General features: G+C 36.3%; 1 protein-coding gene across 15 annotated transcripts in view; it reads right to left on the bottom strand.

The window, feature by feature from the left end:
* Window positions 1-3,048, bottom strand: part of ank3a (ankyrin 3a) — a 109,540-nt gene extending 106,492 nt beyond the window's left edge. For 4 of the 15 annotated variants that reach the window (XM_073812267.1, XM_073812261.1, XM_073812263.1 and 1 more), the window contains exon 1: window positions 2,594-3,045. In XM_073812267.1, coding sequence (XP_073668368.1) covers window positions 2,594-2,710 — 117 coding nt within the window. In that variant the 5' untranslated portion in view covers window positions 2,711-3,045. Of the gene's footprint in view, window positions 1-2,593 lie in introns of all 15 variants that reach the window. The other 11 variants (XM_073812259.1, XM_073812262.1, XM_073812273.1 and 8 more) reach the window with 6 other exon arrangements.
* Window positions 3,049-13,521: the final 10,473 nt, after the last annotated feature.

Genomic DNA, 13,521 nt, shown 5'->3' with positions numbered 1-13,521 from the left:
CAGCAACTCATCACTTGTCATTACAGTTGACGAAGAGAGCAGAAAAGGCGTAAAGTAAACTGTTGCATACAATTTGTGTTTTGTTGTAGTCCAAGAAAAGAGATTTACGTTGGAAATGATAATGTGTGTCATCGTTTACCTTGGGGTTTGTACGTTTTGCATATTGTTAACATGTACTAATACACACCTACACACCAAAGGAAATGTAAAATCGTGAATACAGTATGTCACCTGCCTGTCAAACCTCTACGATCTAACAAACCTCTATGTTGGATGACGGTGAAGCACGCCTCTACAAACAGACAACACACACATACCCCACCCTCACAAAAAGAAAACTTTCCCACCGAGGTCAGAAAATACGGAAATCCGTATTTATATGGAAACATCACATCCCAGTCTTGTTGTTTACCTCTTAAGTGTCAATATAATTTTTACATTATAGCCAAACACACACCTGACATACCGGTGTACACACACGTACAGTCACTCCATACAATTTGTTACAGCTCAGTATGATATGGACACCTACTTTGGCCCTTGAGTAATGAAGCCTTTCATTAAATCACAACAACACCCCAGGGACTGATCTGAGATCGGGACAGTGTCACTCAGACTCCCAAACACAACAGATGGTTCATTGTTCCCACGGCAACCCTCAACAAAAATTTAGAAGCAGAAATCTATGTTTGGGCTAAGCTCTGCATCATAAGATAATCTGAGGAAATATTGAGGAGCCATATAAAAAAATCACATAAGATGCATATTATCAGTATGACAGTATTGAACAATAAGCATACAGTATTCACATATTTATATACTACTCCAGAAAAAAACATAGTGCATTTGGTATTTTTGTTTAGGGATACGGTATCAGGTTAACTGAAGGCTAAGATTTGGGATAGCCGGTGTACCAATTCAGAGACAGGAAGTAACACTTCAAATACATTTCTCTATGTGGAAAATACATCTTCCTAATTGCTTTCCTCTTAGATTCATATACATTACTGGTGTGTATGTCTGTGTGTATGTGTGTGTGTGTGTGTGTGTGTGTGTGTCTCACAACGCCAATGAAATTACTTCCTCTATACAAGGGAGCAGCACGCATTAACCTTCATCTTTATCTCTCTATGTTTGTCAGTCTTAGGTATAAAGAAAGTTCTACTCTTATAAATAAATTTCCATATTTTATTTATGTTATTATATTAGTACCTTTTCAGTTTCAAGTACTTCACTTATATGTTTGTGTTGCATACAATCCTGGCAAAAAATAAATACATGTACAGGTGGCAGTAATAAAAATAGACACTTATAAAATAAAAATATACATTCATCAATATTGATGCATTAATATCAATTCTCTCTGTGTGCGTTTTTTCTCCTGAGACACTTTCAGTTTTTAAATTGTTTTGAAAGTTTTTTTTTGGCATGTTAAATTATTTGCATTGCCTCAATATTAGAGCTCAAGACTGTATCTAACTCTCTCTTACACACATGTACACATGCACAAGTGTGAACCTGGACTACAAAACCAGTGATATTGTGTTAATTTTTGTTTTATATTGAGATTTATACATCATCTGAAAGTGGAATAGATATGTTTTCCATTGATGTATGGTTTGGATTGGACAATATTTGGCAGTGATACAATTATTTGAAAATCTGGAATCGGGGGCACAATTATCAAAATATTGAGAAAATCAACTTTAAAGTTGTCCAAATAAAGTCCTTAGCAACTGCATTCACTCACAAAAATAAAAGTTTTAATATATTTAGTGTAGGAAATGTAGAAAAAATGTCATGAAATATAATCGTCACATATTCCTTTTTTTTTTTTTGCATAAAAGAATCGATATTGACAATTTTGACCCATATAATGATTTTTTGATTTTGCTACAAATACCCGTGGTTTTGTGGTCCAGGGTCACAAATGTCAAGAGATGTGATCATAGCTCTACTACAGTACGTGCTGATCACAGGTAAGACATGTTACGTGTGGCAGGAGGCCACAAGTACCATTTCATCACATGTTTAAAACATCACAGCAACAAAATAATCACAGGAAAAAGGAGATAACCTGATGTTTGTTTCAGTCATTGGTGAAAATGAGTGTTGATCTGTCTGGGTGTGGTGGATATAGACTGTGTATGTGTTTTGTGTAAATGATAAAAGAAAACAGACAAGAACGCATGGCTAACATATCCGCATACCTCATTCCATCACTCCGTACTGAAAAAACATCAATAAATCAGTATGTGATTTATAAAACACGAGAGTCACGTTTCAGAGGACAGTCAAACCTCATGCTGCAGTGTGATGGTCTCATTTTTAATCTAAACGCAGAAGGCATTTTTTTCCTATATCTGTCTTTTTTACATAGACACACACACACACATATAGTGACATATGTGTATAAGGATGCAGGGCGCTCAGTGTAAAGAGTAACCTTGGCACTGCAGCACAGATTTAACATACATAATGCTGCCTTCTTACACACACACACACAAAACTCATAGGCATTAACAGGCTGTCCCATAAACCTGATCACTCTCCTTCTAATACCACGTATGTGCGTGCATGTGTTTCCGTGTACCTTCTTTTTTGGTTCCCGTGAGTGTTTCCTGCTCTTCCTCTTTCTTTCCTTTTCATCTTCCAGTGCGTTAACATCCACATCTTTATTCTTCTTAATCTGAGACGCCGCATGAGCCATTATCAAGCATCAGCCACGTCCCCACAGCAACCATACACACTCACTCACTCACACACACACACTCTCTCATACACACATGGACACACGCTCCTTCTAAAAGAAACTGGGATAAATGTCCAGTGAGGAGAAGAATTCCCAAAAACTCCCAACAATGAACCCTCCAAAATGAATGGGAGAGAAGGATTCCGTTTAAAAAAAGGAAAAAAATCCTGGACTAGTCCTGTTTCTTTCTTGCAGCCTTTGTCATTGGCTGATCAAGGAACCATATCCGAAGAGAAGATACAGAGAAAGAAAGAAGGTTGGGAGAGAGAGAGAGAGAGAGAGAGAGAAAGGGAGGGAGGAGAGGAGCTGGGGTGGTTACTACGGAAACCACATTCTCTCCTTAGCCATCCCCAAACGGTCCTACCTGAACTGTGAGTTTATCGCCGCAATGACAAGCATTGATGTGTGCGAGTGCGAATATATGCGCATATGTGTAACCCCCCCACCAGCACCATAATCTGTATGCTGGTTTTAGGGGAGGGGTGATGCACACATTAGCTCATGCATGTGTGATATCACACACACACACATAAACGGTGCAGTGTGAGGGAGGGTACCACTACTACTCCAATCCCATTATGTTCACAGCTGACCCACTCAAGATGGAGAAAGAGAGAGAGGTTGATACATACATAACAAATATTAAACTCTGGGCTTATTCTATTGTTTAAAAAAATACATACATAAATATATATTTGTTCATTTTTGGTGTCACATGTTTTGGGACCATATATTTATAAATGAGAAAAACCTTTGTGTCAACCAATCACAACCCTATCCTTGTTTCAGGGAAAGAGATGAAAGAGAAATGGAAGAAAAATGTAGACAGATAAGAGATTAATAAATGATTGTGGTTCATGTCATTCTTTGCCTCTCTGTGATGTCTTTGACATTCTGAGTATAGAGTGATGGCAGCCATATTGGTTAGTTCTGCATCTCAGCCACCTGAGTGCAGCCGAGTCCTCAGCATCTCCAGGACTGCCTCAGTCACTGCCTGTACAAAATAACCAGTGCTAATAGTGTGTGTGTCTGTGTGTGTGCGTGCGTGCGTGCATGCGTGTGTTCTTATAGGAATAAGTTCCATAATATGTTCCATAAATTATGAGCTGCCACTTAAAACGCTTGGTCGACTCTGTTCTTAAAGGAATAGTCCATTTTCTTAAAAGAAAAATCCAGATAATTTACTCACCACCATGTCATCCAAAATGTTGATGTCTTTCTTTGTTCAGTCGAGAAGAAATTATGTTTTTTGAGGAAAACATTGCAGGATTTTTCTCATTTTAATGGACTTTAATGGACACCAACACTTAACACTTAAATCAACACGTAACAGTTTTTTTTCAACGGAGTTTCAAAGCACTCTAAACGATCCCAAACGAGGCATAAGGGTCTTATCTAGCGAAAAACGATTGTCAGTTTTGACAAGAAAAATAACAAATATACACTTTTAAACCACAATTTCTCGTCTAGATCCAGTCCTGAAAGCGTCAGCGTGACCTCACACAATACGTCATGACATCAAGAGGTCACAGAGGACGAACGCGAAACTCCGCCCCAGTTTTTACAAGTGTGGAGAAAGAGGACCGTTCCGACGTTGTTGTATGTGGAATGATACTAATTAATGTCTTTGTGTCAGTTTATTGTTTACAATGGTCCGCAAATGTGCGTTTTATATATGTAACACGTGACCTCCCTACGTCACTACGTTTACGTTAGGTCGTGCTGGACCTGATCTAGACGAAAAAATTGTGGTTTAAAAGTGTATATTTGTTATTTTTCTTGTCAAAAATGAAAATCGTTTCACTAGATAAGACCCTTATGCCTCGTTTGGGATCGTTTATAGTCCTTTGAAACTCCGTTGAAAAAAAACTGTTATGTGTTGAGTTAAGTGTTAAGTGTTGGTGTCCATTAAAGTCCATTAAAATGAGAAAAATCCTGCAATGTTTTCCTCAAAAAACATAATTTCTTCTCGACTGAACAAAGAAAGACATCAACATTTTGGATGACATGGTGGTGAGTAAATTATCTGGATTTTTCTTTTAAGAAAATTGACTATTCCTTTAATAAGTTACAGAAACTCATCACTTGTCATTACAGTTGACGATACATCTCGGAAAATCAAGGAGCAACTGATTGTAGACATTTAAAAGATCTGATAAATAAGAAGGCGCCACCCTGTTTTAAATCTTAAAAGAAATAACAAAATCTTAAAATCAATCCTAAAACAAACCAGTCGAGGGAGCATAAAATTGGTGTAGGCTAATATGCTCACACATTTTTGCACCAGCTAGGAGCCAAGCTGCTACTTTTTGGACCAACTGTATAAGCGATGAAGAGACTGACTGGTCCAGTCTCTTACAAACTTAGTGAGTGGTCACTTTTGGCTTGCGCTCGGTCTGGCCTGGTTCTCTATGCTCTAGAACCACTGTTTTGCTACAAACATAATTCAAAATGGTCCATTTACCCATCAGACTGGGCAAACAGCCAAACACGTATTTAATCGAACACAATTTTAAAAGAAATACAAACACATGCATACTGTACAGTGTACACACACACTATGCCACCAGTCAAAACCTTTTTATTCATCCATTTAAACTAGGGATGCATAATGATTAATCACGCCTAATCTATGGTAGAATAAACGTTTTTGTTTACAACATATACTGTATGTGTGTGAACTGTGTATATAACAATTAATTTTATGTCTAATGTCTAATTTTTTAAATAAATAAATAATATATGTATATATATATATATACATATATATATATATATACATATATATATATATATATATATATATACATATACATATACATATATATATATATATATATATATATATATATATATATATATATATATATATATATATATTATCCGCCAATATTCCAGTACTTTTAGACCACAGCACAATGAAGTGACCACACATATCCTGAAAAGCTTTATTCATAACTCATTAGCACAACACAAGGAGAGGGTGTTTCCTTTTGCCAGATTCACAGATGTGATCACCATTTACTCATTAGCTTATTCACAGATACCACGTGAATTTGTTTTATTTCTCCCAAGTGTACTTGTGTTCCTGTAGCTGTGGTTTTCTGCTCCCTGGGGACCATGTGCACATCCCCAGCTCACAAGTATCACCAAAGAGACCATTTCCACTCACATGGGGGAATTACTCACGACGCAATATGTACTGAGCTGTTGAACCGATGACCTCTGCAGTTAACCACCTGCACAGTAGGCTACACTACAAATCACACACATGCATCCTTAGCATTTCCTGTCTGATCATCCCAAACATCAATTACATCAGACAGATCAGATCAATCAAAATGAGTGACATTTTTTACAATAAAAAACAAGCACAAAAAAAAAAACCCTAAACTAATCTAAATTAAAACTATCAGATAAAGCAGTCGTTATGACTTGTTACAACCTCTGCGTGTTAGGTCGACAGTTGAAAAGTGTTGCATACAGAAATAAGTGAGCCTTGGACCAGTTTAAAGGCGAGTGCACAATGTTTGAAAGCCAATGTTGATATTTGAAATTACCTAAACATACACATACATGTAATTTAATGCCCTTCCCGATCTAACTATTAGTAAAATGAATAATTTAATCGTAAATAAAAGGACATGATAACCTATTGACCTTTAAGTGGACGATTTCATCCGGGACGATCCCTCGCTCACGTGCACAGTGAACAGTACAGGGAGGATATCCTGAAGGCGACATTAAGCGAAGCGTTATGCTTGTTATTTACTTATTATTATTATTTCATAAGAATGACGTGAAGAGAGCATGAATAGCTTTTGTGTATACTGCTAGGTTTAACTTCTTGAATGTTAGATGCAAGTAACGTTGGCTACAGCAGCTAAACGTCTACACGCATACAAAACAATGGTGCATGCATGGTCACTCACTTTGTTCTTGCTGTTTGGAGGGGAAAGATTCACAGGCTTCGAGGGGTCTGGTTCTTGACTAAAAACCTCATACTATTGTAACACGTATAGTGTCATAAAAAGAGTAAACAGGCTCATATTGATTTTCTAATCTTCTGAATTATCCTTAAAATTGTTGTTTTATTATTATTTAGTAAAAAACAGGATTAGAATAGAATTATATTTAAAATATGACAAAAAATCCACAGTAGCCTGTTAACCTAATGTCTGGTGATATTATTATCACAAAACTGCATACTGTAGACTCGCACACACACAACTCTGTCTATATCGATTTTTCCGTCTCTGTTTGCAATGAAAATAAAAAATGATATTAGACTTAAAATGGTCTTTTCTATTCTGTTTAGCTTTTTTATGTGCATTCATATTGATATGTGTGTCAGCAAGGTATGTCCCATGTGCCGTTTTTATACTTTGAGCACCTGCCCCTCCAATGATTTCTGCATGGTCCTGCCTCTCATATATTGTGAAAACTGACAAGGTGTATTAAAGATCAAAAAATTATTTTAAACTGGGATGTATAATTATATTATAATATTGTTAAAATGTTTTTACACCTTTGCATACCTTTATCTTTCATATTAGACACCCAGATGTTCAAAAAGAACAGTCTGAAGCTGTTGTGTGTCTTGCAGTCTTCACTTATCGCCACTCATCATGGTATTTACAGTGGTGCTCTACCGGCCTCTTGTGGTTTAAATGAGAAAACCATGTAAAATGTAGCTACAATCTAGAGCAGGGGTCTCCAACCTTTTTGTGAGCAAGGGCTACCACAATGGATAAAACAATCTAGAGGGATATTTTTTATAATTATATACTCAAAACATTTTATTTTACTTGTTGATATGTTTTATCATTGTTTAAAATGTTAATAATTTAAACATAAAAGAAGCCAAGCTAATATAAAATATGCAATAAATAAATATTACAATTGAGACTATTAATAGAATGTGCTTTGGCGGGCACCTCACAGACTCTGTGCGGGCAACCTGGTGCCCACGGGCACCATGGTGGAGATCACAGATCTACTGTGAAATTTTTTTTGTTTCGATTAAAGCTTTGGCCAATGCAAAGTGTTAAATTATTAATGTATAGTACGCTCTTCACACTACTGATTTAACCGAATGGCAAACAACTGATACAATGTTAGCTTTAAATTATACTTGAATTATAACACTATATAATAATACATTTTCTCTTTAAAAGGCACTTTCATTAACTGAGCAATGCTTTGGGTTTGTCTGTGAAGCCCACCAGCCAATCACAGCTGTTGCAGAATAATCATAGAGAACCTTTGATATCTACACAAAAGGGTAAGAAAAAAGTTTCTTTAGACCATAAAAAGGTAAGAAAAAAAAGATTCTTTTAAGAACCGTTGACTCATTTTGGGATCCAAAAACCTTTCAACATCTTATTTTTAGAAGTATGGGCTAAGTAAAGCACGCGTGTCAGATGCAGATGTAAGCTGAACAACTGGTGGTTATTACTGTATGTTAATGCTTTCAAGATTATCATAACCTTTTAATGAACTTATTAATAATAAAAAAAATTAAAAACAGAGTTATCTCTTTTTGGAACCAAACTCTTCATTTTATAAGAAGTTACTATAAAATGAAGAGCGTGGTTCAAAAACGAAATAAATCCATTTTTAAAATTTTGGTCAAAACATTTTTATTATTATTTTATCATGTTTTTATTGTGTTTTATTGTGGTACTAAATAAACAAACCAACTGCAGTTTGATTCATATTTATTGGAAGGGACAATCAAAAAACAAGATTTTTTTAAACTTTTTGAAAAATGATTTTTCTCGTTTTGGAACCAAATTCTTAATTTTATAATAAGTTACTGTAAAATGAAAAGTTTGGTTACAAAACGAGATAACTCAGTTTTTAATTTTTTTTGTCAAAACATGTTTATTATTTTTTTATCATGTTTTTATTGTGTTTTATTGTGCTACTAAATAAACAAACCAACTGCAGTTTGATTCATATTTATTGGAAGGGACAATCAAAAAACGATTTTTTTTTTAAGAGTTTTGGAACCAAACTCTTCAAATATTTACAACTCTTACACAGCAGTCACTCTCTTGTTTAAAGGAGCATTTCATTAATCTTTATTGAAAGTATGTCATATTTGTAGTCAAAATGTAACATACATTTTGAATTTGGTGAATTTGACAGAGAAAAGGGGTGTTTGTTTTCTCACCCCCTCAACAAAGATATTGGACTTCCTTCTTTCAATGATGCAAAATGATGATTTTTACATCATTGAAAGAAGCGAGTGCGACACTGAAATCTGTATTTCTCCTGTCTCAGGGGCAACTGAGGAAATTATGCAAGACCATTCAAAAACATGACTGGGGTTCTAGCTATACAAAGCTTAATGCAAATGGGTGTGCCTTTAAACCAAGCAAACTTGGAACTGAGCATGAGACATACTATACATTTGCAAATACATTTTCAAAGTTTACATTTTCTACTTAATGTGGACATTTGAACACACATTTTCAGTAGGTTTGAAACTTCTGCACGGGTCAGAACACCTTTTTTGTAATACCTATTCATATCACTTTTACCCCAGTTTCGTTTCACAGAGACAGATGTAGTGTGTCTGTGTGTCGTCTCTAGTGAGATGCTCTGTGTTTGAGTAATGAGAAGGTTAAGTCCTTGCTACAGACAGACCTGCTTTTCTCTAACATTATACAGAAAGAAAATGTGTGGACTGCCCTTTACGCTCCCTTTGTTTTAATCTTTTCAAAAAGCAATCCAGGTCATTCAGCACATCTCTCTTTCACTCTTTTTCTCTTCTCCTGTGAGAGTTGACACGTGACATTAACTCTCTGGCTCTGTATGCTACCATAGTTAGCCCACATTAAAAATGTACACATATACACACAAAAACATCTATATATTCACACGTTGATGTGTAGAATGGAAAGCATTACCTTATTTCACCACAAGGGGACACAGTGAGCTAGAAAAGGTTATCGTTTTAGGATTATGCACTAAAATTAAAAAAGTACACGGTCAGAAATAAAGGTATAAAACTGTACCTTTTCTGTCACTGGGGCTGTACCCTAAGTCAGTGGTTCCCAAACTTTTTCAACGTGCGGCCCCCCTTGTGTACGGTGCATTCCTTCGCAGCCCCCCCAAAAGAAAATTTGTGACAAAAAACTGTTCTAAAACTCAACATTTTAATAAAAAAAAAAAACATTAAATTATACAAAAAAGTAGTGCTTTTGGTTAGTAGCCTTAATTTTTTAGGTTTAGTTACACAGAATTCATGATAAATTAATGTATTTCATAAAATGTCATAAAACTGGGGCCCCCCTGGCACCATCTCGCGGCCCCCCCAGTTTGAAAACCACTGCCCTAAGTTTCCATTTGGTTCCTTTACAGGAATACAAAACAGAAAAACATTTTGGAAGTAGATTACTGTACCTTTAGGACCTACATTGTTATAAAACAGTCAAAATATGTACCCTAGCTGTCAGTGGGGCAGCACCAATTAAAAAGGTAATATATGGACCATTAGGTACAGACATGTAAACATTTATTACCAACCAATATGTACCTTTGAGATACTAATATGTATTTTTCAGGTACTAATAAGCTCTCTTTGGTCCCAGTATGTACCTATGAGGTACTAAAAAGAAAGGTGCAAAGCTGTACTTTTTGAAAGGGTACAGCCCCAGTGACAGAAAAGATACAGTTTTATACCTTTATTTCTGACAGTGTAGGATTGCCTTAACATTTTTAATTTTAAAATTAAAACATTTAATTATATCCTAATTCTATTCGGTTCACCTAATAAATCGTCTACTGTTTGAAAGCAACTTTAATTTATTTATAATGCAGTTCTTTAGGTTCATATTTCTAATTTTAAAATGACAGAATTACTAATCCTAATTATATAATATTAATTCTCATTACCCGAAAAACCTACTTTTTGGGCTTCAAAGTTAGAATAAAAACAACACTATTAGCAATCGACTGAGTGGGTGGAATCACCGCTCAGGGAAAATCCAGATGAGCACTCATCCCACACAGTTACAGTAGCAACTGCAAGGTAGGATGGGAAAAATCACAGAACAGAAAAATGTAAATGTAAAGAATTGGCATGTAAAAGATCTTATACTAGCCTTTATTGAAAGTGACTTAGTTGCCAGTGTGTGGTAACCCATATTTGAAATGTGACCTCTGCATTTTACCCATCGAGGGAATAGTGAACACGCACATTGCAAGTTGTCAACACACGCGCACACACCCGGAGCAGTGGGCAGCTATCACTCCAGCACCCGGGAAGCAACTGGGTTTTAGGTCACTTGCTCTAGGGCACCACAGGCACAACCAACCAGTCGTGAGCCTCGAACCAGTAACTCTTGGTTACAAGCCTGACACTCTAACCATAGGCTACAACTTTCCCTATACTGTATATATCTGTGATCAGCTATAATATTGCTGTCACATGTTGATCAGTGTGTGGTTTATTAGCTCAAGCGGTCCACACATGAATCTATGGAATCCATCAGAGGCAGATCAAATAAATGGAGACAACATCCGTAAGTGCAACAGACCGGAACACAATAAAAAAGCAACAAAGTGCTGGGTTAAAACCATCCTCCTTTGCGTTAATGGCACCTTGCCTAAAATCTCTGATCTCAAGTTAGCCGGATAAATGATCCCTGCAAATGACTGCAATAAAAAGAGGCGAAGATCCTAAAACTGCACCCTGTAATTCTCACAAGTGGCCGGTTTTAAGCATCACCACACCAAATGGCAACATTAGTCCTTAGTGATATCAAGTGCTTTAAAAATGCTAAGCGGTGCTTTTTGCTTTGAAATTAACCTTTATTGTTAAAGTGGCAGAGTTTTTAATAAATCATGAGTGACGACCGTATTTGAGTGCAGTGTGAACTCAGTAACAGTGTGGGTTTAAATGACTTTACAGTTTTTTTCGATTGCTAAACGACAGTGGGCACAACTGGAGCTACATGTGCAAAACTCTAACTACAGTCTGCACTACCAAAAGTCACCTGAGCACAACTCTTAACATATGGCTCAAAACAGCTCCGTGCAGCCAAACACTAAACACAACCCTCACTGAGATAACACACACTGTCACTCACAACACACTGAGAGGAAAAACACTAACATCAAACACCAATACACAAAATACTAACTTTATATCTTTACAGTTTTAACAATTTCAGTGATGTCACACCAAGTAATGTTTTCTTTAAAGAATGATTTATTTTATTGATTTATCACAATATTTTTTTTAGAACATCATAATTTTTTAGGGTAAATGAAAATTAGCAGTTTGCTTCAGTTGTCTGTAGTAATTTACGGAATTACAGTAATGAGAAAAAAGGTAGAAACTTAAAGTACATGAAAGGTAATATTATATATAAATGAAATATATATATGAAATTGGAATTTATATTTATATGAAATTGCAATCAGCAGTGTTTGAAAGGCACAAGGCTGAAATCAATTGTGTTTTGAATGTGTGATTCACAGTTTTGACAGCAGTGTGTTAGCATTTGAACAAAGTGCTGTAAATCCACAGTGTTGTGCAGGTTGTGATTAAAGTCATGGAATAAGTGTGTAAAGTTTTGAAAACTGTGTTCAAGCAATGAAAAACGAACTAGAGTTTGGTCCACATGAACTGCTGCTGTGCAGACTGTAGTTAGAGTTTTGCACATGTGACTCCAGTTGTGCCCACTGGCGTTTAGCAATCGAAAAAAACTGTAAAACAACAAACAACTCTGTTCGTCAAAATCTCCCCTGCTCATTACTGATACAATTGAAGTTTAACCATAAAAAAACATTTAAATTGTGAGCACACCTGCACCTAAATGACAGGGTTGCCAGATCCACATAACAAAACATGCCCAATGGCCATTCAAAATTAGTCCAAAAGCATTCCAATGATTATAATCAGCCCAAATACCAACAACTAATTAATCAAATACTTCCATCTCTAACCAAAATAATTACATCAACCTGCTGAAACAGTTTAAAAGAAGCTCAATTCAGAACTCAGCCGAAAGGTCGCGGACCTGGCAACATAGCTAATCGATAACTCATCTGCTTGATATGTAAATGCTATTCTGATCAAGTGCACCTTTATGTTCTCTAACATATATAATCTCAATGAAAGCAGTACAAAGAATAATAAACATTAGATTAAATTAGTGAGTGCACGTTTTACAGCTTTCTGTTTTGTGTGTGTGTGTTTGTGTGCGTGTGTGCGTGTGTGTGTGTGTGTGTGTGTGTGTGTGTGTGTGTGTGTGTGTGTGTGTGTGTGTGTGTGTGTGTGTTTGTGTGTTTGTGTGCGTGTGCGTGTGTGTGCGTGTGTGTGTGTGTGTGTGTGTGTGTGTGTGTGTGTGTGTGTGTGTGTTTACCTGGTAATTATCACCAATTGTCCCCACAAAGATAGGAATACCAGTGTTTTTGTGACCTCGTGGGGACACTTTGATGTCCCCATGAGGAAACATGGTTATAAATCAAACAGAATGATGTTTCTTGAAAATCTAAGGTAGTAGAAAGTTTTCTGTGATGGTTGGGGTTAGGGAATGGGGTAGGTAAGGGGAATAGAATATACAGTTTGTATGGTATAAAATGCATTACGTCTATGGAATGTCCCCACAAAACATGGAAACCAGAATGTGTGTGTGTGTGTGTGTGTGTGTGTGTGCGTGCGTGCGTGCGTGCGTGTGTGCGTGCGTGCGTGTGTGTGTGTGTGAGTGAAACTTATCTGTGTGTGACCATATGTGTGTGCCCATCAGTGG

Source organism: Paramisgurnus dabryanus, chromosome 17 (genome assembly GCF_030506205.2).
Source record: "Paramisgurnus dabryanus chromosome 17, PD_genome_1.1, whole genome shotgun sequence".
NCBI lineage: Eukaryota > Metazoa > Chordata > Actinopteri > Cypriniformes > Cobitidae > Paramisgurnus > Paramisgurnus dabryanus.
This window is presented reverse-complemented; position numbering and strand designations above follow the sequence as displayed.